Consider the following 27,845-nt stretch of genomic DNA (forward strand, 5'->3'; position numbering starts at 1 on the left):
ATTCTGGCTAAAGCTTGTGTTTATTGGAGTGGGATGTAGGTGGCTTCAGTCGTGATGTGTTTATATTTGCATTTTACACTTTTAAGTTTTATAATATGATGAATAAATCACGTGTCATCAAATAAAACTGATTCAATATTAGAAATGATACTGAAAACCTTGCTTGTTTTGATTTTATTAATTATATGTGTGGAATTCGTCTTTGCGCTTGGTAAGTAAATTTAGTTTTCCATGTCAAGGGTATGTTTACTTAAACTTTAGTTGACTGATTCAACATTGTCTTATATTCCACTCTATTAGATTTCGCCTTAAAAATTGATTTTAAGGTTATATTGAGATAAATTACACATTTCTTTTAATATAGCTCTGATATCAATTTTTCTCTATATTAAGTCTATTTAATCAATATTATGTGTGTTGATAATGCACCCTAAAATGTATTAACAATCAAGTAACAAATTATAATATGGTATTAATTACATTAATAAATGTCATCATTAGTGTTAATATTACATAAATAACTGTATGAAAGCATTAATGATAGGCAATTATCAGTTATTTCACTCATCATTGATATCAAAATGAAATAAATATATCATATTGGTTAATGTTACCTATGGTTCCAAGATGGCGGCTCGTCTCTGATTCCAGCAAATAGAAGAGGGGAAACAGTGGGGATGCACGTTTTAACCTAACCTAACCTATTTTAATAAATTACCATAATTATTACCAACAAAATTATTAGAATAGGTTAGGTTAGAACGTGCGTCCCCACTGTTTCCTTGCTGGAATCAGACGAGTCGCCATCTTGGAACCATAGGTAACATTAACCATTATGACTATAATATTCATCAAGTTTGACCGTAGTCGTGCATTTCTTGAAGTTTGCGAAGTATCGAAATTTAAGTATAAAATATTAAGTCTATACATTAAATTCCATTGTTAAAACAAACTGTAACGAGAATACAATGTCGCCTTATTGGTGTTAAAGTATTAATGAGTATCCGTTTCATTATTTTTATTAATTACAGTATCAGAATATATTGGAATATGGTTTTGTTATTATCTGAATTATATTGAAGTTACTCTCAACGTTTTTAAAGAAATAGAAAAATATTAAACGGATATGTAAATATAATAATTTTAAAAAGTGAGTAGAGAGATTATTATAAATGTTAAAATGTATTATGATATATAAGAGAATAGAAATATTTAAGAATAATTGTATACAGTAAAACTTGTATAAAATGGAACATGAGGGTACTGGCTAGACTCTTTCGTTTTGACAGGTTTCTGCTGTTATATTTTTATTGATGTAGAAAAAAAGAAAAGTTTTAAAAAATGTTGAAAGTTGTTATGTAAATCTGCTTTTCCTTTGATTACGTACATTTCAGAGTTTTAGCACTAAAATTTGGTACTCAGAGGGAAAAAAGTGTATAAAATATCAATACCTTTTGGAACGTGCTTTAATTATAATTTAGAATTCAGTTTCCACAAAATTAAATTCTGATTCCACCTTTACTCAGTTTATGTTAAGTAATTGATATGCAAAAAGTCTTCCGTTTTCATGTTAGACAGGTTTCCAACTTATTATAGTATTTTGCATAGCAAATCATTCTGTTATGAGATTTATTTTCTGTTTAGACAAGTTTCTTATTTTTGTATAGGCTATGTTTTCATACATGTTTTTGTATTATTTATTGATCATTCATTCAATTTAGAAGTTAATAGATAAATATTTTGTATATTTTATAAAATATTTCTCAGATATTCTCTCTACATTATGTATTTGTAAAATATTTAATAAAATATTTAAAATGCTTGAATGTTAATAAGAATTAACATTAAAACTGTTATAAAAATTTTTAAAAATATCCTATTTATTTTAATATAATATAAAAATTGTAAAAAAAATAGCATAACAAAATTTTATTTAATATTTGTGGAGAAAATATGTTGTAATAATAATTTTTGCTCTGTTATTGAAGAGGGAGCAAGAGACACTGAAATTATAAAGATATGTATTATTCAATGTAAGAGGAATTTCTCTCTCTCTCTTTTTCTTTTCCAATTTCTGCCATTATTGTTAGATTGATCAATAAAAAGGATGTATTTAGTTACAAATAGGTTACAAATAAGTATCTGTCTACAAATTAAAGTGAATTACAATTATTTCTTGAAATTAGTACTATGCAAAATTAGTTTAATTGACTTATTATTTCTTGATACATTTGCTTAATTGAAGATCGAAAAGCTTTTTAAATTATAAATAATGAGATATTAAATTATTAAGCCAGATATGTCGAGAAAGTTTTTTTGAAAAACGTGTCAGTCACACATGTTATGAGTAATGATGCAAATAGATCATATGTAGTGCTTAAATTTATATCTTTAATGTATTGTTCATAATAATGCTAGAAATTTGTTGTTGCATGAATGAATCACTGGGCATCCCACATGCTACTGCAGTTGGACAAATGCATGGCAGGCATACAGGCATGGATGTCTGCACAAATTTTCCAGGAGGGCATAGTTTGGAAAGAGTGTGACAAGGAAAGAGACATACAATTTTCGGTTAATGCTACCTTAGGTAGCCAAGATGGCAGCTCATCTCTAATTCCAGCAAGGAAACAGTGGGACTCACGTTCTAACCTAACCTAACCTATTCTAATAATTTGGTTGCTAATAATTATGGTAATTTATTAGAATAGGTCAGGTTAGGTTAGAACGTGCGTCCCACTGTTTCCTTGCTGGAATTAGAGACAAGCCGCCATCTTGGCTACCTAAGGTAACATTAACCCAATTTTCATTATTAAATCCATGAATACAAAAATTATCTAACAGAAAGATACATAATTATTATAAAGTATATATGAAGCATGCAATGCCATAATGTAAATGCCAAAAAACAAACTTTTCAGGAGAGGTAAAAACCACTTTTTAGTGAATCAATTCATTTTAGTTTTACAATAAAATGGTAAAAAACTCAATAGGATACAAATTCTTTGGAATATCAAAATGATATAAATATAAGCTGTAATGTTTTAGGTATCAAAAGTCATGTGACTTGCACTTTGATGCTTTAAATGTTATGGCTTCACATATATTCAACTTTAAAATATAGCCACTTAGTGCTAATATCGTCATAATATTTTTTCAGCAGAAAACATCGCGTTTAGAACTCTCAATTCTTCAATAAACTGTACTTAGAGAAAAATGGTATTTACAACATTATGGCATTGCATGCTTCATATAAGGAATTAATAATTGATGAAAAGAATACAATACTTTCAGTCATATTTTTTGTTTTATCCTTCAAGATAAATGCAAAGGAACTTTACACTTTTTACAAATATATATTGTTTGACTATGGCATTTTTTTGCGTCTTCAACTGGTTTTCTTTTTTTTTATTCACTTTACACAATATCATGACTCACTTTGTCAACATTTCTCTGTATTCATAGTGTTAATACACAAATTACATAATTTACCTGGAGTTTTTGGAAAATTTTCATCTCTCTTTAGCTAACATTACACAAATCATCACATGAATGACAGCATATCTTTTTCATATCTGTATTTCCAAGAAAAAATCCACGCATTGTTTACATAAACATTTATGAAAAAACATAGTACTGGAAAGTACCATTTCTTATCACAAATTCAGTTTTGTGATGGGAGATGTTTTTAATCCATTCACATATGTAATTATTATTTATGAACATATGTCATAGAAATTTTTTCCTGCAGTGTATCACTCCACTTTTTTTTTATAGAAAGCAATAAATATCAGACATTATCAATCTATCTGACAAGCAGGATATTGGAATCTGTGTCCAGAAAATGTTCTCTGTCTTTTGGCAGTTTTCTAAATTAATTATTATTCAGAAGACATTTTTCATTTTTAATTCTTAAATATGAAAGGGTTGTTTGGTCATTTATATCTATATTTGCTCTGATATTTATCACTGTCATATCTTCCTCTGTCTTCCAGCCAATACTTTGTTAGAAAGGAAGGTGTGATATTAATTAATGTTAGTATAAGTTTCAGCTCTGAATGACACATTGCATACATTGGCTCAAAATAATGTAAGATAGATTATAGAACACAATTTCAGTAACAATTTAACTACGTTAAAAATTTCCTAATTCTTAGACAGTTTTTATTTGTTTTATATTTGTAAATCATATTTATATTCAGCATGTTAATAAATTATTTTTGCCATAGGAAAACAAAATTTTAATGAACTTGTGAAAGAGAAATTTACTTAACAATATATGATGATGAAAGATTTATAAAGTATCTGTTAGTGCTAAATATGGTATAAAAAATTTATCATTGATTATTTAACTTAAAAATTGCACAACATAACATTGAAATAATTGATTTTGAAATGCAAAATTTAAAATATATGTAACATAATTTATAGGTATACAACAGGTCTTTTAGGTCAGAGTTTTTGGCACAACTCCCACTGCATAACTTAATTTTCTTTTTATCTAATACATTTAATTAACTGAATTTTATTCTATATTCACTACACTAAATATGATATTAATAAATTTTCTTAGAATAAAATTTATTATAAATACTATATTTGTTGAAATCTAAATGATTTCTTGAACATTTCAAGATTAAATATAATATATTAAAAAACTGCATTTTTGATTCTGTATAAAATTTGAAAATTATATTTTTTGAGATAGGATTAGATTTTTTTATATTTTGCAAAAATTAAAATTGAGAAAAAGTGTTGCGTTTTTAGGAATTCAGTTTTTCTCTGTTGTTTAACAAAATGTAAATTAAAAATTTTTATTAATTACATTTAATAACAGAGTAAATTATGTGCATAAAAAGTCTTTTGCATACCAAGTTATTAAAAAGATTAAAGAAAAACCATCTTTTTGGTTTTAATTTTTTGGGGTTAATTTTTCATTAAAATTAACCATCAATTTTGATGTATTCTTATTTACAATGCAATAAATTATAAGTTTGAAATAATTTATTGTGACTATGTAATTCTGCTATTGTTATGAAGATCATTTTTAAAGTAAGAACTTCTTTACAAAGTAAGAACTTCCTTAAAGACTGCTTGACTGTAAAACAGTCAAGCAGTCTTTTAGACTATTTGTTACATTTTTAGAAAGTTTTGAGCTTTCATATAGTGCTGACAATACAGTAGAGCGTAGCTTATCTGAATCAATTGGGGACTGGGTTGTTCGGATTAGTGATTTGTTCGGATAACCGATTATGTACGAAAAAATATATTAATCTGTCCGATGTTGAAATTTTTCTCTGTTGCGTGTCGCTTAGTATTGAATTTTCATCGATTTTAAGCCTAACGAAAATTTTTATAATAATAATCGAGGCTATTGTATCGTTAAAAATTATTTCTTTATTTTGTACAAACAAAATAAATATATTGAAAAATATAAAAACAAAACAGTTAATCTAGTATCAAAAATGTTCAATTTGGCACGACACAATCCGTCTGGAAAGCTTTCGGATAACCGACGTTTTGGTTGACCGGCTTTCGGAGAAATAATGCTCTACTGTATTTCTCAGCTATTTACAGAGAAGCATGTCCCACTGATTATAAAGTATATTCACTATATTCAGTTTGTGAGGTTTATGGGAAAAATGTTATGAATGAAAGGAATGTGTTTACCAATCATCAATAAATAACATCAACAACACCAATAACCAGCAAAATGAAACAGTTTTATTTTAATTTTTGTTATTAAGGTAGTGTGTGTAAGTTGTATTTGCAAATGGATATATATATATATGATGGAATAATCAGAGCCATGCCGTACTATGATGCAGAGAGATGGCACTGTAAGGAGGGTGGCATAAGCAGCGAAATCAAAGTATTATTTGAACCATTCGATAATTAAAAATTTTTATGCAATGCTTTTCTATATTGGTCTATGTTATTTCGATATTGATGTATATGATTTATGATTAATCGCACGCTTCTGCCTAAGTGCTTTCAGTACCCTTTGATTTCAGTTTATGGTGCAGGTGCATTGTTGGCGAGCACTCGCCAAAAGGCTTTTGACATGACAGCACAAAGCTATTGTTTTTGTTTGTAATATACCGGGTGACTGCTCCTAAAAGCTGAGGCGGCAATTATCATAAAAGATAATTGCACCTGTAATGTATTGATAGTTCTGCTTTTGAGCTTAAGTTATTGGCAATATTTAACTTTAAAATTAATTTGTCTCGAGAAGTAGCAAGTGGCTGTGCTGTGTTTAAATCAGTAAATTTGATATATATCTGCTTTAGTATAATATTTTTGCATTTATACTAGTTCAGTTTTTTGTGTTTAAAAAGTATATCAGGTAAGAGAATTATTGTTTTTACAGGAATTGTAGTTACTTATTATCATTGAAAAGGATTATGTTGTGACAATAGGGACTCAAATTAAAAAGTAGCATTTGCATGGACTGGGTATATATCAGAGGTGGAACACGTGCCTGTGTGTGATAGGTAGAGAGTTAATTAAGTAATATTGAACTACTTTTACATTCTGTGTGTGATAGAGAGAGTTGCTTAGATAATATTTGCATTTGCCTACTTTTGCATTCATTATTTTTTTCTCTATTTTTACTGATTCATATACATTGAAGTGGAGACAATACATTGACAAGTTAAGGAAAGGCATATGTTAAAATGGCTGCTAGCTGTCAGTTGAACAGATATTTGTTATCTATTTACTAGCAGATGAGCCTGGCATTGCTTGAGCAAAAAGTAATGATAGCAAAGATTAAGATTTTTAGATTATAGCCGATCTTACCCGTTTTCACTGGGTGCAAGAATTAGGTCTCCCTCTTCTGAGATTAATTAGATAATTTTTACATGGTCTGAAAATAGGTTTGATTTTTTGCAAAAATGCAAAAAAAACTGCATTTTTGCAAATAGTACAGTAAAGCCAAGTTCTTTAAGATAATCCTTAACACTCTCCCTTTCCCTTGTGGGGGAAATTTCAAAAATCCCTTCTTAGTGTGCGTTCTCGTGACGTACCCTAACTGTGTATCATATTTCAACTTTAAACTTCTAACCGTTTGTGCTCTGTGCTTATTATTATTATCAACCCATCTGGATTATATTATAAGATTAGTTTCTGTTACCTACAAATCTTACTAGCTTTGCAACTCATTTCTATTGTTATTTTATACACCCTATTTTAATAGCATGATAAGCATCATTATATTTAATCATTTTCAATGATCCTTTCTGGTCTTTGCGAAGGACTGTGAATTTTTATTTAATATTTTTTTCCCTTGCATTATTTGAAAGTGTTGAGCAAAGGTGAAGTCGTTGAGGGATGTTGGTTGATTTATTGTTACAAACGATGCTGTTTTTTGCTATTGTTGTATTTTATTTATAATTCGTCCGCTATTAGTGACTGGCCCAAAAAAGGTTATTCTGACTGGGGAAATTTTCCAAGAGCTCCCACAATGCACGAAAAGTCATCACAGAAATGCTTTAGAGCATTGAAAGAATTGGACATTCGAATAAAACAGAAAAAACTATTGACGCTGAATATCAACGAATTATGGATATAGAAATTCAGCATTGGAAAGGAGTTCTAAAAAGATTTATGTCAATAATTAGACTATTGGCCTCACAATGCTTAGCTTTTCGTGGAACAACTGAACATTTGTTTCAGCCTAATAATGGAAACTTCCTAAAGTTGGTAGAATTGCTTTCTGAGTTTGATCCAGTTATGGAAGAACATATCAGGAGAGTCTGATAAATGGTCTGTGACTTATCTAAGCAATAATATACAAGATGAATTGATAAATTTGGTGGGAAATGTAATTTTAAGCAAAATTGTCAAAATAACAAAAATCGCTAAATATTTATTGATAATCGCCGATTGTACCCCAGACGTAAGTCACGTTGAACAGCTCTTATTAACAATAAGAGTTATCACTTTTAACTACATTCAAAATAAATGTGGAATCGAATAATGTTTTATTGGTTTTTTTGAAGCTTGTTATTCAGCTGGAGAGGGTTTGACAGAACTTATTCTGACACATTTGGAAAAGTTAAAGTTAAATTGAGTTAAAGTGGCTTAGAGGACAAGGCTATGATAACAGAGCTAATATGAAAAGAGTAAAAAAGGATGTACAAAATAGAATACTTGAAAAATATCCAAGGGCAATTTATGTGCCCTGTGCATGTCATTCTTTAAACCTAGTTATGAATGATGCATCTCCTTCTACAGAAACAACAACTTTTTTTTCTATTGTACAAGAACTTTACACTTTTTTTCTGGTTCTACAAAGCATTGGGAACTGCTAAAAAAATATGTTTCACAATTAACTTTAAAACCATTGAGTGCTACTAGGTGGTGAATATTTTATTTTATTTTTATTGTTTGTATAGTGTTATATCCTTTCTGAAACTCATAAAACATAATATGCTAGATATGCTTTCTATTCAATAACATTACAACTTGATTTTATTCAAAAAAAATACGAAGCAAAAAGTTTAAAATAAGCTTCTAAGTAAAGAATACAATCTCTCATTAGCAATAATGTATTAAATGTTACAACCATTATAATTAAGCACACATCTATGTTAAGTAACAACAGCAGTGGTGTGCAGTGACATTTGATGATAGGGAAGCTGTGTTTCCATAAAAATTATAAACAAATATTGGGAATGACAAAAATAAACAGTTGTATCTATTTTAGAATTAAAATAAATAATCGACATGAAACAAAGATATAAGAACTTGTTTATGAAAATAATTGCACAATATGTATTTATGTTTTAGAAAATGCAAGGGAAGTGGCACATCCACAGCTCCATGGACTGCATACCACTGAACAACAGCTGTCAAAAATACACAAAAACTACCTGTTCAACCTAATATAATCTTTACCTATTAACCATGGCATTCAAGAAGTGTGTGGAGGCAATAAAGTCTAAGAGGAAGAGTGTAATATTAATGATTGAGGTGAAAGGAAGTAATTGGGAAGCATGAAGACATCACACTTGTGACAGATTTGGCAGTCATTTTAAGTTGCTGAAGTCCTCGGAATGTGACCAATTAATACAATATTCATTTTATTACTCAGTATTTACATATTTTATTATTTGTTTTTGCATTTTAACTTATTATTAGGGCATTTAATTGTGTTATTTTTACCTTAAATGCATATTTGCTGTTTTAAGATTATCAAAATGGATATTGTTTCGGGTCTGGGAATGGATTAATTTGCTTTCCATTATTTCTAATGGGAAAAATTTACTTTGACTTTGAACGGCCTCCTGGAATGAATTAAATTCAAAGTACAAGGCATCACTATAATCTGATAATTTTGATAACAGCACACCAAAATTTTATATCTAAAAATTTTGGTGTGCTGTTATTTTAAAATTTATATAAAATTTTAGAATAAACTTTATTAAATAAATTTTATTCTAAAAGTTATTTAATAAATTATTAAAATTATAATTATTAATTTAGATAAGAGATGATGCCTAATGTCTACCTCTATAAACAAATTACTTAGCATTTAATCATTAAATAGTGGATTTATAACCCAACTATTTAAGGTGATTGTTTCGTTATTTATTTTCAAGCATTTATTTTAAAAATTTCTTTCAGATAATTTGAATCTAACTCTAAAGAATGATGGTCCTGCTATATTGGATTCTCAAATTAGATTTTTTGCAACAATAGATGATCCTGATTATTTACATGAATTTGTTTTTCAAGACAATACAAGGCATTCAAACAAGGTGACACTTTCAGGAGGACAAAGTGTCAACTATACTTATAAGTATGAAAGTGGAAAATATCAAGCAGGTGTTTATACAATGAAGGTGAAAGTACACAGACATCATGAAAGGATGGTTGCTTTTGGAGAAATGAAATTTAATTTAACAGGTAATTTTTTTTTATTTTTAAGGATATGTCATATTTTTGTGCAGATAACTTGCAGCAGCATATTACACATAAATTGAAAAAAAAAAAATTGCTAGAACTGAAATAAAACCTTCACGTAATCTGCATTAAGCTCTACTCAGCATCTCTAAAGTAGTGTTGAAAACATGATACATTATCCGTAAGCATTTTAGAAGATATTGTCTAAATCAGGCCTGACCAATTCAAATTGTTTCGCGGACCACTTTGATCATGCGTAACATTACGGTGGGCCACAATTTAGGCAAACATGTTTTTAAAAAAGTAAAACAAATACAAAATGAATAAGATTTTATTGTTATACCAAGAGTTCATACTTGCACTTGTGCATTGTAACAATGACACATGCAAATTTTCATTTATTTAATTGTTTTGGTATACACATAATGGGAAACAAAAGTTTTAATAGATATATAATATCACTTAGCGGGCCACACAATTTAATGTGACGGACCGCATGTGGCCCGCAGGCCACTGGTTGGCCAGGCCTGGTCTAAAACATTTGAAAAAGAAAAAAAAATTTGTTTCATTTCTGTTAGCAATTCATTGTAAATGTAATTATCAAATAACTGAAATGGAAAAGCCAAAATATTTAAAATAAAACTATACTTCCTTACTGAAGAGACAATATAAAATAAAATAAACAACCATTCCAACTTCAGCAATGCAATCCAACTTCAGCAATTTAGAGGATCCTATGCCAAAATATTTGGCATAGGATCTTCTAAATTGTGTCAAAAATATATGTTGATTACAGATCAAAGTATAATTACTGATAATGTTAAAATATATAAAGAAAAACTAAGAAAATTAATTAGAAAGAAATAAAAAGCTCAAATAAGATTCAAGATTGCATATTTAAATAAATGCATAAATATTTGTTTCAAAATAAATTTCAAGAAATTTATTTTTAAACAAATATTTATGCATTTATTTAAATATGGGAAAATATTTTCGTGTGAGAAGGATTTTTCACATTTTCTGAAAATGTTCTTGGTGACATTGAATATAAAGGAAAATCTAAGTATTTCATAATAAATTGTAGGTTGCAAAATTGTCAGAAAAGCTATCCCATTGCATAACTCATATCTGATTTCAAATGACTTTATATGGATAATTTGTGGATTATTTGCATAAAAATTCAGTAATATAATTTAAAATATTTCATTTTCATAGTATTAATTTATAAATAGAAGTTAGTTGATGACATTTACTTAACAAAAGCAGAAGCATGCATAAATACAGTGAACTCTCACTAATCCAAACTATACTTAATATGAATTTTATACTATAGTATTGAGATTACAAGACTCATACAAACAGACTGATCATTCTTTGATTACTAATCTGTTGATACTTATACAATTACTATCACTACTACCACCACCACCGTAAAAACAAACAGGTATTAAAATGCAATTGTTATAAAAATAATAGATTTAACATGATTATGATGCCCCAATAACTCTATTAGTGGACTGACATGCATTTTTTACGTAGATGCGATGCAGTATTCTTTACTTGCAAAATCTGTTTATTTTTAATAATAATTACATTATTATATAAGTATTAATAAACTAGTAATCAAAGTGTGATTAGTCTGTTTTTATGGATCTCAAAACCTTAGTAGTATAGTATAATCAAAATATGGATAAAAAAGCTAAATATTAATGAATTAATTTTGTTCATTTTGCCATTAAATGTTCCAGCCAAAAACAAAAATAAATTGGAGATTATCAAACATACATTAAACGAAACCCGATATCATAAGCAAATACACCAACAACTGCCATAAATGATGCCTAAATTTTGGATAAATGATTATAGATTAGAAATAAATTTGGCACTAGAGTCAGGCATTAGGCACCATCTCTTATTAAAATTAATAATTATAATTATTAATTTTAATAAGATTTCTATAATCATTTATCCAAAATTTAGCCCAATCATTTACGGCAGTTGTTGGTGTATTTGCTTGGAGATTATCTTTAAAAGCTAGAGAAATTTGTGAAATTAATGTGTTCTTAGGATTGCCAACGTCCTTTATTTCAAAGGACAATCAAAGCCAACCTGTCCTTGTTCTTTATTATCATTTTTCAATGTCCATGTTTCATAATGGCAGTGGTGGAATTTTACAGTTATATTGCTTATCCTTATATAATCAATTTTTGCACAGTATATCAGTGCATAGAAAGATATGGTTTATTACTAAATATTTTAAATTCTAACGTAAACTAAAATTTGCAATTATTTATTGTCAGTATGAAAACTGTAATTTTTAAATTAAAATCTAAAAAATATAAACAGAAATTAACTAAAAAATTCATTCAATTTTACTTTTTTTTGGGTAGGACAGGACTAAGTGAAAGTTGAAGAGTGGTAGCAATAATCATTTTTAAGTGTCTTTTAGTCAAGTCATAGAAATCTGGTAACCCTATATGTATTACACTTTTTAACACACATACATTATATATATATATATAATAAATTAATATATGTTAAATATATATACCGAATAAAGTATAAAATTTTTTTGGATTCTATAATCATTACAAATGTTGTTATTAGTTGTTTAGTATTATCAATGTTACAGGTACCGAAATATAAGTTAACAAACAGTTTGCTCTTGTAATCAGAGTTCAGTTATTATCATCATCATCTTTAGTTAAATAGGCATTTTTAAGTTCTTTTCATATTATCAGCCTTGATATGTGACTAATAACATGCAATCATTACTAGTCTCATTAGTCAAGGTTTTAAATATTATTTGCTTGCAGAACAGTAATTTAAATTGCTAACATCACTTGCTTCACTTATATGCATAACATGTTAAGGATAATACTGCAGAGACCAGCAGCAAAAAACACTAGATGAATCACTATTATTTAATAAATCTTTAAGTTTCACATTTATTAATAGCTTTAACATGTCCTTTTAATTTCGGAAACAATAAAACTGGAATTTCCACTAACTGTAGTCTTATTTATCTTGCTTAATATTATGGTAGATCTTGCTTAAAATTATGACTCTCCTAAAGTGATTACAATAAGCAAATTCTACTATATGTGTGTGTGTATGTATATATCCTTTTTGACTTTATACATAATCTGACAAAAAACCCCCATATTATAATTAGCTTGGATTAGTGAGAGTGCATTGTTTAATCTTTCTTTAGAAAGCTCATCTCAAAAGTTCCTCGTAATGATAGCTTCAAAAATGATAAAATGCAAATTATTTTTTGAACGATTTCATTGTTATGTCAGTTTTCATGAAATAATCCAATTCAGTGGTCTTTGAGATAGTGCACAAATTTTATTACATTTATTATGCAAAGAATACCATATTTTCTGACATATGAGATGACCCCTGACTTTTACAGTTAAAATATAGAGTTTGGGATATACTTGCCCTCTAAGATGACCCCCGACTTTTGAGAAGATTTTCTTGGGTTAAAAAGTCGTCTTATACACCAGAAAATACGGTATGTTACGAAGCTACCAACTTTGTGACAGAAATTTGAAACACAAAGTTATTGATAAAAATAAATAAAAACTTAATTGCAGAAAGTAGTATAAAATACAATGAAAATATTCATTACATTAATAATAACTTTATATTTAAACTTTATATATCTAAATTGCTGATGATGATAACTGATAAATTTTTAAGATAAGACGAATGAAAATTTGTTTTATTTTCTTAATTTGCTATTGTGTACAAATTTCGTATAAAATGTATTTATTAATTTTTGTAGAAAATATGGTTGGTGAAATAATTGTCCAGGAAGATGATTTTGAAGATACTGAAGCTTTTGCCGTGAACAAGTCGATCAACTTCACTGCTGTAATTTATGATCCAAATGGATTTTTTTTGGACAGGCAGCTATTATATTTTTGGGATATTAATAATAATAAAGTTGTCAATGAAGGAAGCACTTTTTTATATAATTTTACTACAGCTGGAGACTATAGAATCTCAGTGATGATTATTGCAATAGGTATAGATGGTGATGAAAATTTTCAAGATAAATTTAAGACTAAGTGGGGTCATTTTACAAAAGATATAACTGTTAAGGGTAAGTACCTATTTTTAAGTTTTACATAGGACATTTATATATTAAATTATTTCTGTATGTATAAATTAAAAATATTTAATTTACTCCTTATTCCATCTTCATTTTGAGCAGCTTTAAAATTTTGTCCATAGAAAAATTTACTATAGATTGATTAATAAAATTTTTAATTTTAGAATTTTAAGAAGTATAATTATCTGAAAAAAGTCATTTTGTTATTAAATACAGAATTTTTTTTCTGTAAATTTAAAGTTTTAGAATGCTAAATAATTATTTAAATTGTATATACGTGGTACGATCCAAAAGTTCGGGGACTGCAGTAATCTATGATAACAAAAGCATGTATTTGAAGTTACAGCGTATGAAATGGATTCTACCAAACCACCTCTACGTGTTCGGGTTAATTTCACCCATGTCATGTGATTAAACCTCGAGCGCTGCTGTTTTTTTCTGGAGATAGTTACCTTTGTTCCGCGACGTAATAAAAGTGGAGTTTCAAGAACAACCTCCAACATTTCGACCTCGCCATGGTAGAATCACCGTACACCTTTCTTAACAATTTTAAAGTCTCTGTAGGTGTTTTACCTAAACGCTGACAAAATTTAATGTTGGAGTTTGTTCTTGAAACTCCACTTTTATTATGTCGCAGAACAAAGGTAACTATTTCCGGAAGAAAACAGCAGCGCTTGCAGTTTAATCACATGGTACGGGTGAAATTAACATGAACACGTAGAGGTGGTTTGATAGAATCCATTTCATACGCTGTAACTTCAAATACATGCTTTTGTTGTCATAGATTACTGCAGTCCCTGAACCTTTGGATCGTACCACGTGTACTTGGATATGTCTAAACTTGTATATTAGATAATATTCGGATTCTAATGGATAGAAATATTAAAATTTGTTGTTTTTATGATGATATTAAATTTTTCTTTTATTTTTTTAATCTAAGTTTTCATATAAATCAAATTATAGTAATTTCTGAGATTATTTTTACTATTATTTTATATGAGAGAGAAATGAACAAGAAAGTAAATATGTTTTAATCTTTTAAATCTTGCAACAACTTATTAATGAGAAAATGTGTTTAGCCATCTTATATGACCATCTTAAGGTTAAGCGATATTATATATCTATTAAAACTTTTGTTTCCTGTTATGTGTATACCAAAACAATTAAATAAATGAAAATTTGCACATGTCATTGTTATAATGCGCAAGTGTGAGTACAAACTTTTGGTATAACAATAAAATCTTATTCATTTTGTATTTGTTTTACTTTTTTAAAAGCATGTTTGCCTAAATTGTGGCCCACCGTAATGTTACGTGTGATCAAAGTGGTCTGGAAAACAATTTGGGTTGGCCACGCCTGTTCTAGAACATAAATAATTTAAAATACAAGGATATCCATATGTATGATAGAACAAAAGCAAACATTTGAATGTTAACATGATATGAAAATTAACAACAAATAAAAAAAATGGTTAAAACACTAAATAATTGCAAAAATTAATACTAAACATAAAGTAACAATATTAAAAGTAAACAAATGCAAAAATTAAATGGCCAAAATTAAACTTTCAAAGTTATATAGGAACAAATCTCAAATGTCCACTTTCAGTGATTTAATAATTCCTTTCTAAGCTTGTAGATTTCCAGTATTTTTTCAATCTTGATTAGAAGTATTGGGCATTGATCCTAATAAATTTCTAATAATTCAAGTATTATTCCATAAGTTTGAACAGATTTTCAGTAGTTCAATCTTTATTTGATGGATAATTTCTAACAGGTTTTTTGTTTAAATTAATCATTTTGTCATAATTGCTATTTTCAAAGAATTGATGAAATACTTTAATTCATACAATGCTATTATTAATTCTAATGAATTTACTACATATTACTTCTTTTAACTTTTATGTCCTTACTCTTTTAAATTTCTGTGTATATCCTGTCTTCTTGAACCTTGTTTATTAATAGGACTTATTATACTGGTGTAGTTTTTGATTAGCAAATAGAGGAGATCTTAGTCAAAAGTCAAAAACAACATATCCATATTTTCACAGATGAAAATAAAGATATTTTGTTTTTGATGTTTGAATTGTAAATTTAATGGTTTCTTCTAAATATCATTTTAAAAATTAAGAAGTTTTTCTAATAGTAATAAGAATTTAATAAGAATATTTCATATTTATTTTTTAGAACCAATTTCTAAGATTAATGTCAGTGGTAATACTTGGTTAAAACATGGAGATTTATTAAACATTAATGTGTCCTGTGATGGTAGGTGAGTAAAAAAATTTTATATTAAATTTCTGTAATTTTTAATAATTTATTGTAAATTTTAAAAAGCTTATAAAAGTTAAAAATAATTAATTCATAACTTTATTTTTTAAAAATTATATTGTCTTTTGATCTAATTAATCTGAAGTTTTAATATAAATAATTTGTAATTTTGTAATATGGACTCATAAGATCAGACAAACTGTTTAACTAAAACTTTGACAGTCAGTTATTTTATATAAGTTCAGATTTCTTAAATCAAGATATGCTCCTCACACTACAAATGTAATCGTACTCATACTGAATATAGAATATTATAGAGTATTAATCAGATTAAGAGAAGTAAATAATGAACACAATAAAAAAATTTTTATACTAAAATAAGTTTAATGCATGAATAATTCTATAACTGGAAATATATTTAAGAATTATTTAAATATTCTCTAGCAAATGTTCAGAATGTTGATGTGTTGACATTTCTATACTGTAAATTATTCCTTAATTATACAAATCATAAAACAAAACTATGATCAATATACTTATTTACAAGCATATTAAATATTTTAAGGGACTTTTAAAAATAAATTTAAGAAAAACACTCTTATAGAATATTATCGTCTTTGTAATTATTGCTTTTTTAATTTTAAAAGAATTTTTATTTAAAAAAATTGTCTTTAAGTTATTAAATTATTTTAATATATAAAAAAATAAATTTATTGGACAATATATTGACATTTAAAACTTTTCATTTCTATAATTTCTTTTAATTAAGTGTGTAACATATGCTATACTTTAGATTTATAAATGAGAATTAAAGCAGATCTCAATGTATTTGAAAATATTTCAGATAGCAAGATACATAATTTTAAAGCCATTCTTGTTTCTACTGACAAGAAGATAAATTTATCAACACTATCTCTCTCTACGTGCCATATCAGGACTCCTGACATCGGCAAATACCTGGCATAGGTTAATAGATGGTTAGTAATGTGCCAAGGTGTATCTGGGGGAAATTACATCCAGAGTGGTTCCCCATTGCCTTCTCTGGGATGTGATGTTACGCGAGGGAAAATGCCTTCCGGGAGGTCTTGTAAGGGAAACTGGTCTCTATTCAGTGTTACAAACGTGGAGAAAACCTGGAAAACTCCACGTGGCCAGCTTGTCTGAGTGTGTTGCAAACCTGCAACCGAACTCCCAGTGTTTAGCAACAGAAACGCTCGGCCACTGGTGGGCTATCAACACTACAGATAAATTGTAATACCATAATACTAGATTAGACACACTGGGTCTATTTTTAAAAATCTTTTTACAATTATAGTTTTGAATAAGTCTACAGTAATCCATAGTTTAAAAAAATAAACCCGTGTGAGACTATCTTAATCACATTTTTTAATGGGACTGAGATATGGGTTTAATCAAATGCAAGTGGTACTTCAATATTTTTTTAATCTTAAGTTCAGTGTTTTATTGATTCTTATGATTTCTTTTTGTTGTTTACAGTTTATCCGTATATTAATTAATTCACATCTTATTTTTATTGATTATGCTTTTCTTATGATGTAATATTGATCAATGAGAAATACAATATATTTAATGTAATGGAAAACACAATCAATAAAACAAGAAATTGATAATTAAAAAAATTTAATGTTAATAACATCATAGAATCATAGAATTACTTTAAACTTATCTAAGGATCTTTCCATCTGAAAATAATTTCAAATTCAACAAAGATCTGCTTTATTGTAAGATATGTATATCTTACATTATCACTTTGATTATCTGAACTTGATTTGATGAGGGTCTTTCAGATAAATGAAATTTTGGATAATCCCGAAACTGTTTATTTTTACATTTTGGTATGCATTTAAAGTTTCATGAATTATGAATACTGTAATGCAATTGCTGTATTTAAAAGTAAATTAATTTACTCAAAATATAGCAATGTACAGGTATATATATATATATATAATGACCTAGTTTCATGGTGCTACAATTGTGACAGATGACATTTTTTTTTTTTTCCTCCCCCTCCAATCACGTAAGCTATATGTTACTTCTGCGAAGCTCATCGACCAGCATGTACATATTGTATACCTTCTTTTTGTAATTCTACTCATGTTTATGATATTCAGGCCACCCTTAGAACTCTCTTCTCTGTAAAGGAACAAGTGGTTCCAATTCTCATCTATATCCGAGAGTACCGGAATGCGTGTTTACCTCCGTAATTTTAGGCCAAATGGCCAGCAATGGAAAGCAATCATCTACAATTTTGTTATCAGGAAAGTCTTCCTAATTATTACTGTATATTTTATTGGAAAAGCTTTCCATCACTGTATACTGTTTTTCTAATGATTATCTTAAGCGATGCAAATGCCCGTGTGGTCCCATGGGGCCCCACAGTTGCTCTTGTTCTTCACATTTTCCTATCTTCCTTACTTCCTCTTCCACCTGACTTCTTCTCTTTTCTAATTTCTTCCTTCCGTTTCTTTAGGGCAAAAGTCTGACATAAAGGTCAGACAGCTCTCTACCTTCTTTAAGTAAAAGTATAAGTAAAATTGACAGATGACAGTAATTTTCCCTTACATGGAGTTTAGTGTCTATGTATTGTATTCTGTGATATGTATGGCTCTGGTATTTTATAAAACTACTTTAGATAATCAAGTTTCCATTGTGTATTATATATAATTTTATAATTTAAACGTGTGTTGAATAAGAATAAAATTATTATTTTTTTTTTTTCAGTGGTCCATCATTTGAATATTGTTGGGAAATTGTGCCATTTAATGAATCTAAGGCAAACTTTACATGCATTTATCCAATTGTAACTACAACTTGCAATTTTATTATTGTGAGATATTTTCATGAAGTGGGACTACATTATATAAAGACGTTTTTCAGTAATTATATTAGTAGTAAACAGAAAACTATTGAGGTTCGCATATATGATGGTAAATATAAATATTATGCTTTATAATTAATTCTTTCCTCTAGTAAAGTTTTTGAAAGTTTATTTAAACAATTTATATCTCAGTTTTTTCATATTTTCATTAATTTTTATACAGTCTGATAAATAAAATTCTACTGGTTTTTTAAAAGAATTTATATGCTAAGTTCATCATTTACAGGAATTTTAGTTCTTATCTATACATATTAATTGACCTGATTTTTCAGACAATCTGGCTGTAGATTTCTGATTTTAGGATTATCTTGTAAGATAATTTTCTTCTTTTGAAATTACAATTTCAAACGAAGAAAACCCTGTTATAAACAAAATACGGCAAATATTTTAGCAAATATATTCAGAAATGAAATTTATAACATTAAAGAGACGATATTAGTTGTTTAAGAAATTGAGAAACAGACAACATTTATGATGTACATAGGTTTATTAAATATTACAATCTGCAAATAGAAGTGTAAAATTGAATGATTGATTAATGAAAATAAGGCTTATTTAAAATATCAATTACTTTTAAAATTCCTTTATTTGGAATTGAGAACAATTACCTTTTCTACAAAGCAAAGAGATGAAAAGTCCAAATATTATTCCATATTTGTTTTATATAAAATTATAGACGATGTTCCTTAACTAAACAGCTGTTGAATAATTAGACATTAAGAAATTCACACACACTATCAGACAAAGCTAATATTATAAAATGTATTATTGAACATTAATCACAGTTTGAATATTAATTTTTGTATGAAATTTACAATAAAAGAATGGGAATTTACTTCATTTCTTACTTTATGTTACTCATTTTATGGAAGAAAATGCATTGAATTAAACGCATTTTGACTATATTTGCAGAATCAAATCAGTTGAGTTGTATGTGAATGTGAACTTTCAGATATAGTAAATTAGTGAAGCTATAGAGAGAACGATGTAGTATAATTCCTTAATGCTTACATTCAAAATGATTTTAGGAACTTTGATTTATTTAATGAGAACAGATTTTTTTTTAAAAAAAAGAACATTTTAGGGCAAATTTTAAAAAACTATAATATATATTCATTAAAAATCAATGCACTATGTTGAATTTTATATAGTTTTTAATAGCATTAACATAACAATAAAATGAACTCAATTGAAATTATATACTTAGTGGATTATCACATTTTTTAATTTTTTTAATATGATTATTATTATATCCTTTTTTTAAATTCAAACCATATAATTAAACAAATTTATTAGACCAAGTCCAAATTCAACTTGTTAGATTTAACTCTAGTGAAATGACCTTCAAATTAGCACATAAAAGATATGATTTTAAATAATCATATCAGTTTAATTATAACTACTTTCATTTCAATAAGTAGTTCTGGCAGCATCATGGATTGCCCTTTTCATTGCCCAAAATTCAGATGATATACAGGTAACCTTCATAAGTGCAGAAGTTAACAAAAATGTTGTGGTATATAAATTGTGTTAAGCAAGACTCATATTACATATTTAAAGTGGGTTTATGTTCCAAAATAATTTTTTTAAATATAAATTTTATCTATTGTAAAAAAAAGTTTTATTTAATTTCAAAAATATCATTTAACAAAATGAATTACAAAACAAAAACAAACTTATTAAAATTCATAAAATAAAGAATAATACATAACAATCTTTTATTGCACACAAAAAATAAATTTTAGTTGTCTTCACGGCTATCTTCTAAAATAACATTTCACCAATATTATTTGCCAATAGATTGATTCTTTTTAACTGTTTCTGCCCTGTGGGACTAAGAAGACTTTTTTTTAGAAAGTTCATTGTGGGTTTGGCCACGCCCACAATGAAGCAGCTTACTAGTGAGAGATGTGGTCTACCTAGATAGATCACTCAAAAAATTCCTGGGATTTTTTGACCTGTTCAATTGCTTCATTGCTTGAAACCTTTTAGACATTGCTGTAACTTTAAACTACTTCAAATTCTTCTACTAGCTTAATGTTCAAGAAGTTTGTTATGAGTGCTTTTTTGTAATTGTTTTTGAAGTTCACTAAAAGATGCTAAACATATTTCCAGTTGTCTTTGAAATTTACTGAAGTGCTCAATGGAGGAATTTTTCCAATTGGGATGGCCACAAAAAAAAATTTCGTAACTTTCTTGCCAGGTCTAATCCTTCTCTTAATGTTTAGAGTGAATTCCTTAACAGATTCGCCAGAATGTTCAGCTAAACTGTTTTCATTAATATTTTGGGTATGTTGATGTTCATTGATACATACTGTATTTTGGATGAATGTCATCTATTAATTGTACTCATTCATCATCATTCAAATCTTCCATCTCATTAATTCATAAATATCATTTTCATCCATATCATAAAATCCCTCTCTGCCAAGAATAAGATAAACAGATGATTTCATATGAACTCTTGTATCAAAACTGTGTTATATAAGTACTGACTTTGTGAATTGCATTATATTGAAATCATGTTGTATAAGTATCATGTTATATGAGGGTTACCTATATTTTGTTGTTGTTGAATGAAATTTATGTAGTAAAACATGTTTCACAAATCTTGCTTGGGAACTATACTTTACTTGAAAGGGACTCTGGATTTTTTTAATAGAGAATCTGACTTTTATCTGAGATGTGCTTCAAAATATGTTAAATTCATATGATCTGTACCCTCCACTTATTAACATAGCCTCATCCATGCTACTGCACATTGCAGCAGCCCAGCCAAGATTTGTAAAAAAAAAAAAAAATCTTATCGTTAAGTATGAAAATTTATTAGAATATTAGATTCATCAAAAATGAAATAAGAAAATATATTTAAGGGTTATAAATATATCCTGTAACCATTGATATTAATTATGTTGTTAACTGAAATTTTAAATAACAATCAATTATTTAAACTAGAATAAACTTTAAAATTCTAGTTAAAATAATTTTTGTCTCAAAAAATTGTTCTAAAGAATTTATTTTCCTAGAGTAATAATAGATTCTTTATAGAGATATAAAACCAGATGGCTGAGTGGTTAAAGTGGCAACATACCATTTTGGAGACCCGAAATTGAATCTGGATGGAATGAAAAACTCCCAAAAATTTTTTGGGGATGTTGGGTCTTGTTCTTCATCACCCAACTATTTCATTGTAGGTCTGGCCAAACCCATAATGGGCTTACTTTAAAAAACTCTCTTAGTGCTCATAGAGCAGAAAAAGATAAAAATTGGAAAAAAATATGATCTTGTTTTACAGAAGTAGCATGCCAGTAAAGTACTGTATAAGTTAAAATTTGTTTCCTTCTGAGTAATCATGGAAGATTGATTAAACACTCGTGTAATCATTTACAAATTAATAGAAAATCTTTAAAATGTGTTTAAAACATTTTACTTACATTCTTACTATAATGAATAATATTTTAATCCACTTTTTCTGAATGTATTGTACAAAGCAAAATTTTATTAGAGTGCATTGAATGTTACTTGAGAAAAGTTCATGCAAACGAAATATTCACCACAGTGAATAGCATTCAGTGGTTTTTCATATTTGGAATGTCGGAAGCTGGAGAATCGAGGCTTGCTGACTTGAGTCGAATTCATTGGCACTAGAAGTGAGTTAATCTAACCATCCACCATATACAAAAACATGAATTCATGTAAAACAAGACTCTACTGTAATTGTTTCAGCCAGAAACAGGGAGATAATTCTTTTATTTTTAAGTAACTTAGACCATTTAGTTTGGTATATTTTAAATATTCATTTTATTTTCAAACAATATTATGAATATTGCTTGTTTATTTTGTTTTTGCTATGTTAAAGAAAGATTACTATCTTTATAAAAAGATAATTTAAGATGATAACGGATTTGGATTTAAGATTGATTTAAGCATTAATATATATTAGTCTATAAATGAAAATTAAGTTTGATCACAGAGTAAAATAAATCCAGAATAAAAAATTCTACTTTAAAATTTAGTCTAAAGTAATTAATTTCTAATTTGCAGCATTTTTTTTTGTGAGTTTACTGTTGATTAATATTAATTATTAGTTTTAAATTATCTGGTAAAATATTACATAAAATAAAAAGGAAGATCTCAATATTAGTATTATACTGTATATAAATGTGGGGGTTAGGTGAGTCAAATTCCTAAACTGTTAAGAAAATAAATGAGTGGTTGCAGAGGAGGCGAGTGAGGGGAAGGAGTGAAGAGGACTAAAGACAGTTATGGACACTAGAACATTATCATTCTATTTATAATTTGAAGAGAGTTACAAATGCTAGAATATTATTGACATTTGTATTTCTATTACCATTCCTACATAAATGAAAGAAAAATACTTTTCATCAAAGCAGAGATTTGTTGGGTTCAGAGGGCTGCAAATATTTATTATATATATATATATATGGGCAGTGATTAATATGGGCATTATGAATAATGACCAACAAAATCAGGCATTGTAATAAATTTCAATAATTTATCAAATTGACTGGTTAATCTGATAAATTAATCAATATTTATTCATAATGACTGGGCATTGTGAATAATGCCCGATTAATCACTTTGCCCATAACATATATATATATATATATATATATATATATAATTGTGCATACACTGCTATCACCTACTTGGGCAAAGTGATGATAATATGTTGAGGAGTGATCATCCAACCCAGTGTTTCTCAAAGTGGGCAATGATGCTCCCTTGTAGGCGGTGAGTAAATCTAGGGGGTGCTGGAGGTAGTGTAAAGTACTATTTTAGTTTACAACGATTATCGACTCTACCGTGTCGGAAACAACCGTTAACCTACCGGGTACTTTACTCGGATTCGCGTTAGCGTGCCAGGCCTGGACTTTAAGCGTGCACCGAATTAAATAAAGACAATATGTGTCAATAGAAAAAAACCAAAGATTTAATTAGTCGTTTAGCAATAACTATGTACAATATTTAGTAAAAATCAAACAATAATTTATTCTAAGAAATTCAACAAAGTCAACCCGACAATTCTCAATTCAAATCTATATCTAACTTAACTATTCCCCTTGGGAATCCGACAAAACCAAAAAGCTTAACTTATAACAATAATTCTTATAAACTAGAGATCCTAATCGTCACCTCAATATACTCGGAACCTATTTCCTCAACTCTCAAGACTTTCTCAGACTGTCGATCCAAATTCGAATCACTTCAAATCACCTTGGAACTATTCGAGATCCTATCGGACACCTCTCTATTACTGCTGCGAAGCTCACCAAGCTCGTTGCTATCAGAATTCACCTCTCCGTCTTCACTTGAGACTCGGGATTTATAGTGTGAGGTGACGTCACAATTCTGAATGCGGTCACTCCCCTCATTTACATACTTAAATGCTAACAATAACGTTTTTCATCGTCTGGCAGCCCTTTTTCCGACAGTTTACTCACTAACCTTTTACATTATTTGTTTTTACAATTCTTTCCGGGACGTTATTACTTAAGGTTTAGCGAGTTTTATTTCGTGCTTGTGGGTTCTCCCCCCCCTCTTCTCGGTGCGGACCTATTCTTTGCCGCTCGGGGAGCGCAAATGTGCGTGAGTCTTATGGCGCTTTTCTTTCGTCGGTGAGTTGGGTTTTATTTCTTCTCTTTTTAATTACTGAAGGTGAATGGTGAGGAAACCTTCGTCCTAACAAAACATAAGCCCCAAACAAAAATAGAATAATAAGCAAAATAAAAGTAAAATAAAAATAACGCTCGGACTTGGTTCCTTACAGTAGGGCACTGAACAGTGACTAAAGGCAAAAGTTGGGGTCACTGACAGTCGTTCCCTTTTCTCTGTTAAACTGATAAGAGGAAACATTGCGTTTAATGGTTTCCAGATGTTGAGAACAATGTACAGTAAGGGCACAAAGTGTGAGATTCATAGAAAAGTTTCCCTAAGAATATTTCCAATCCTTTCACACACAAGAGAAAATGGGTTAGGGGACGTTGGATATAACTTTGTGGAACAAAGGGGGCAGTGGATTGAAAAAGTTTGGGAATCACTGATCCAACCTATGCTAGCCAATCAGAACTTACATCTTAGTTGCACATGCGTATTGCATTTAGTACTGAATTTTAAATTTATGTGACCAGTAGTTAATCTTTCTTCTTTGAGAAAAGTAAAGATCATAAAGGAAGCATTAAGTGATATGAATAATTGCTTCAACAACCAATTAAATGAGTTACTAGCAGGAATAGATGAGAACAATCAAAGTTTTACAAAATCAGCATATTTGTCAATGATACAAAAAGTGAGTCAAAAATGAAAGTTACTTCTAAGTTACCAGAAGAATATCAGTTAATAATATTGTGAAATAATTCACAAAAAATAAATATTTTTAAATGAAATAAGTGAAGTTTTTTTAAATCAAATTTAAAATTTGGTACTAAACACAATATGTGCATGCAACTCAGAGTGCTGATTGGCTAGCATATGTTGGATGATCACTCCTCAACTTATTATCATCACTTTGCCCAACTAGGTGATAGTAGTATTCATAATGACTGGTTAATCTGATATTATGAATAAATATTGATTAATTTATCAGATTAACCAGTCATTATGAATAAATATTGATTAATTTGACTGGTTAATCTGATAAATTAGTCAATATTTATTCATAATGACTGGGCATTGTGAATAATGCCCGATTAATCATTTTGTCCATAACATATATATATATAATTGTGCATACACTGGTGGTAATTATAACATCAAAAACCAGTATTATAATTAGCATATAATTTTAAATTATGAACGCACGTAATAGTAAATAACATTTTTTATCATTTAGTATTGGAAGTGTATGCCTCTCTGCTCTATCTCTTGTGAAGTACCTCTGTATTAATATACAATTCTTATAATTTTTTAGATGATTTTGCTAACAAAATCTAATTTGTAATTAGAATTTAGTCAAAAATGACATTACATTACATTTGTACTTAAATCATGAAATATCAATTTAAGATGTAGTAATATATGAAATATGCACAAAAATTGTAACTCATAAGTTCTGTGTTTAAGACAATTTGAAAGGGAGTGCTAGCTACATGCCAGTTTGAAATTGCAATTATGAACTTGTTCATGTGGAGTAACAACTCCATGGAATGAGACAGGTTATGCAAAGATTTTTGTTTTAGCAGTTTTCTATGGGATATACATCATCATATATACAGGGTGATTTTTAATTCACACAAACTTTAATAACTTTTCAACTATATGAGATGAAAATTCAAATAGCATATTATACAGAATTTATTGCCATTTAATGTATTAGGTTTTTAAAATGACAAAAAGTATTATTGAAAACAAAGGTAAACTGATTTTTGAAACATTCAATAATGGTAATAAAGCTCTTTCTTGGAAGAATTGCCATTATCTTTTATTTTCTATCAACCCTAGATAAACCCATAATTTTTTTTAATGGAGCTAAGTCGGCTATAAGGCAACCACTCCAAACCACCACTAGCATATTTTTCGTAATCTAATCTGATTACATGCTTCTCAAACATGCTGTACAGGCTTTTGAACACTTGCTTTGTGCAATGGGGCCTTGCATCATCATGTGTAAACCAAGCACAACAATGTTTATGCCCAACAAGCATTTTGGGATAAAACTTTTCCAATAATTCAACATATGCAGCAGAAGTAACATTCTTTTCAAAGAATGGTCCAATAAATATCACAACTGATATCATCAAAATTCTAATTCTCCAATTGGTGTGCTAATTCTTTACAATAAACACACTGTTTTAAAGTGAGCACCACTATTTTGAAAATAACTGTTTACATTTTTGATGTCTGTGATTGATTAATGTTAATGTTGTACTATATAGAAATAGTACTTTGAGTTTTACCTAAACTAAATAACTTTTCAACTGAATGAGAATTCAGTTGAAAAGTATAAATGTTTAAAGTTTTGCATGAATTAAAAATTACCCTGTATGTGAAAATACCAGTCTCATTTTACAAATCAGAATTACTGTAACTTTGTATATATTCATTTATCATCATATATTGATTTTAGTAATTCACTTTTTTAATACCTTTCTATAGAATAATACATGAAAATACATTTTAGTTTCCAGGCAACCCCAGCTATCTACTGTGATAATCCCAATAGTGTGCAGCGTATTGACGATCGTGATCATCATCATGGGCATTGCATATCACATTCAGCAGCGAAAGAAGTATTCCGTAGAAGTGGCAGACTTTGACTTCCATCACACAGAAGATTTAGTTGAAAAGACTTTTTTTGAACGTTTAAGGGATTCTTTCAAAAATGCATCATGTAGAACAAAATTGAGAGAGGACGACGATGACGAAAAACCTCTCGAGACAGAGAATTCTATTGTCAACTAACTTGTATATACTGAACTTATTTAACTTGTTGAGAATAATAAATATTAATTTTTCTGTTATGTATGTCTTATTGAAGCTTAAATATCAGTCATAAAATTTTAGTTTAATTTATTTAAAATCTAATGCTCAGCTTTAAAATTAAATGAAATTTACATAAATATAAAAAGCATCATTTTACTCAACTTAGTTTGTAAATGGAATTTAAGTATATTACATTTTATAT

The 27,845-nt window shown here is 28.3% G+C and overlaps 1 protein-coding gene across 1 annotated transcript; it reads left to right on the forward strand.

Moving 5' to 3' along the window:
- Positions 1 to 27,681, forward strand: LOC136983765 (transmembrane protein 130-like). Its single transcript, XM_067280613.1, has 6 exons — positions 1 to 211; positions 9,631 to 9,912; positions 13,703 to 14,023; positions 16,219 to 16,303; positions 19,045 to 19,250; positions 27,342 to 27,681. Exons 1-6 carry the CDS (start codon positions 145 to 147, stop codon positions 27,620 to 27,622), a joined length of 1,242 nt encoding a protein of 413 aa, XP_067136714.1. The 5' UTR covers positions 1 to 144; the 3' UTR covers positions 27,623 to 27,681.
- The last annotated feature ends 164 nt before the right edge of the window (positions 27,682 to 27,845 follow it).

This window comes from Centruroides vittatus, unplaced genomic scaffold (assembly GCF_030686945.1).
Source record: "Centruroides vittatus isolate TY-2023 unplaced genomic scaffold, ASM3068694v2 contig_885, whole genome shotgun sequence".
In the NCBI taxonomy this organism is placed as follows: domain Eukaryota; kingdom Metazoa; phylum Arthropoda; class Arachnida; order Scorpiones; family Buthidae; genus Centruroides; species Centruroides vittatus.

Bases quoted from the DNA above. Each gene is read 5' to 3' on its own strand.
- LOC136983765 (XM_067280613.1), top strand. From the start codon at position 145: ATGATACTGAAAACCTTGCTTGTTTTGATTTTATTAATTATATGTGTG. The intron at 212-9,630 runs GTAAGTAAATTT...AATTTCTTTCAG, and splicing joins GGAATTCGTCTTTGCGCTTG to ATAATTTGAATCTAACTCTA. The intron at 19,251-27,341 runs GTAAATATAAAT...AATACATTTTAG, and splicing joins TGAGGTTCGCATATATGATG to TTTCCAGGCAACCCCAGCTA.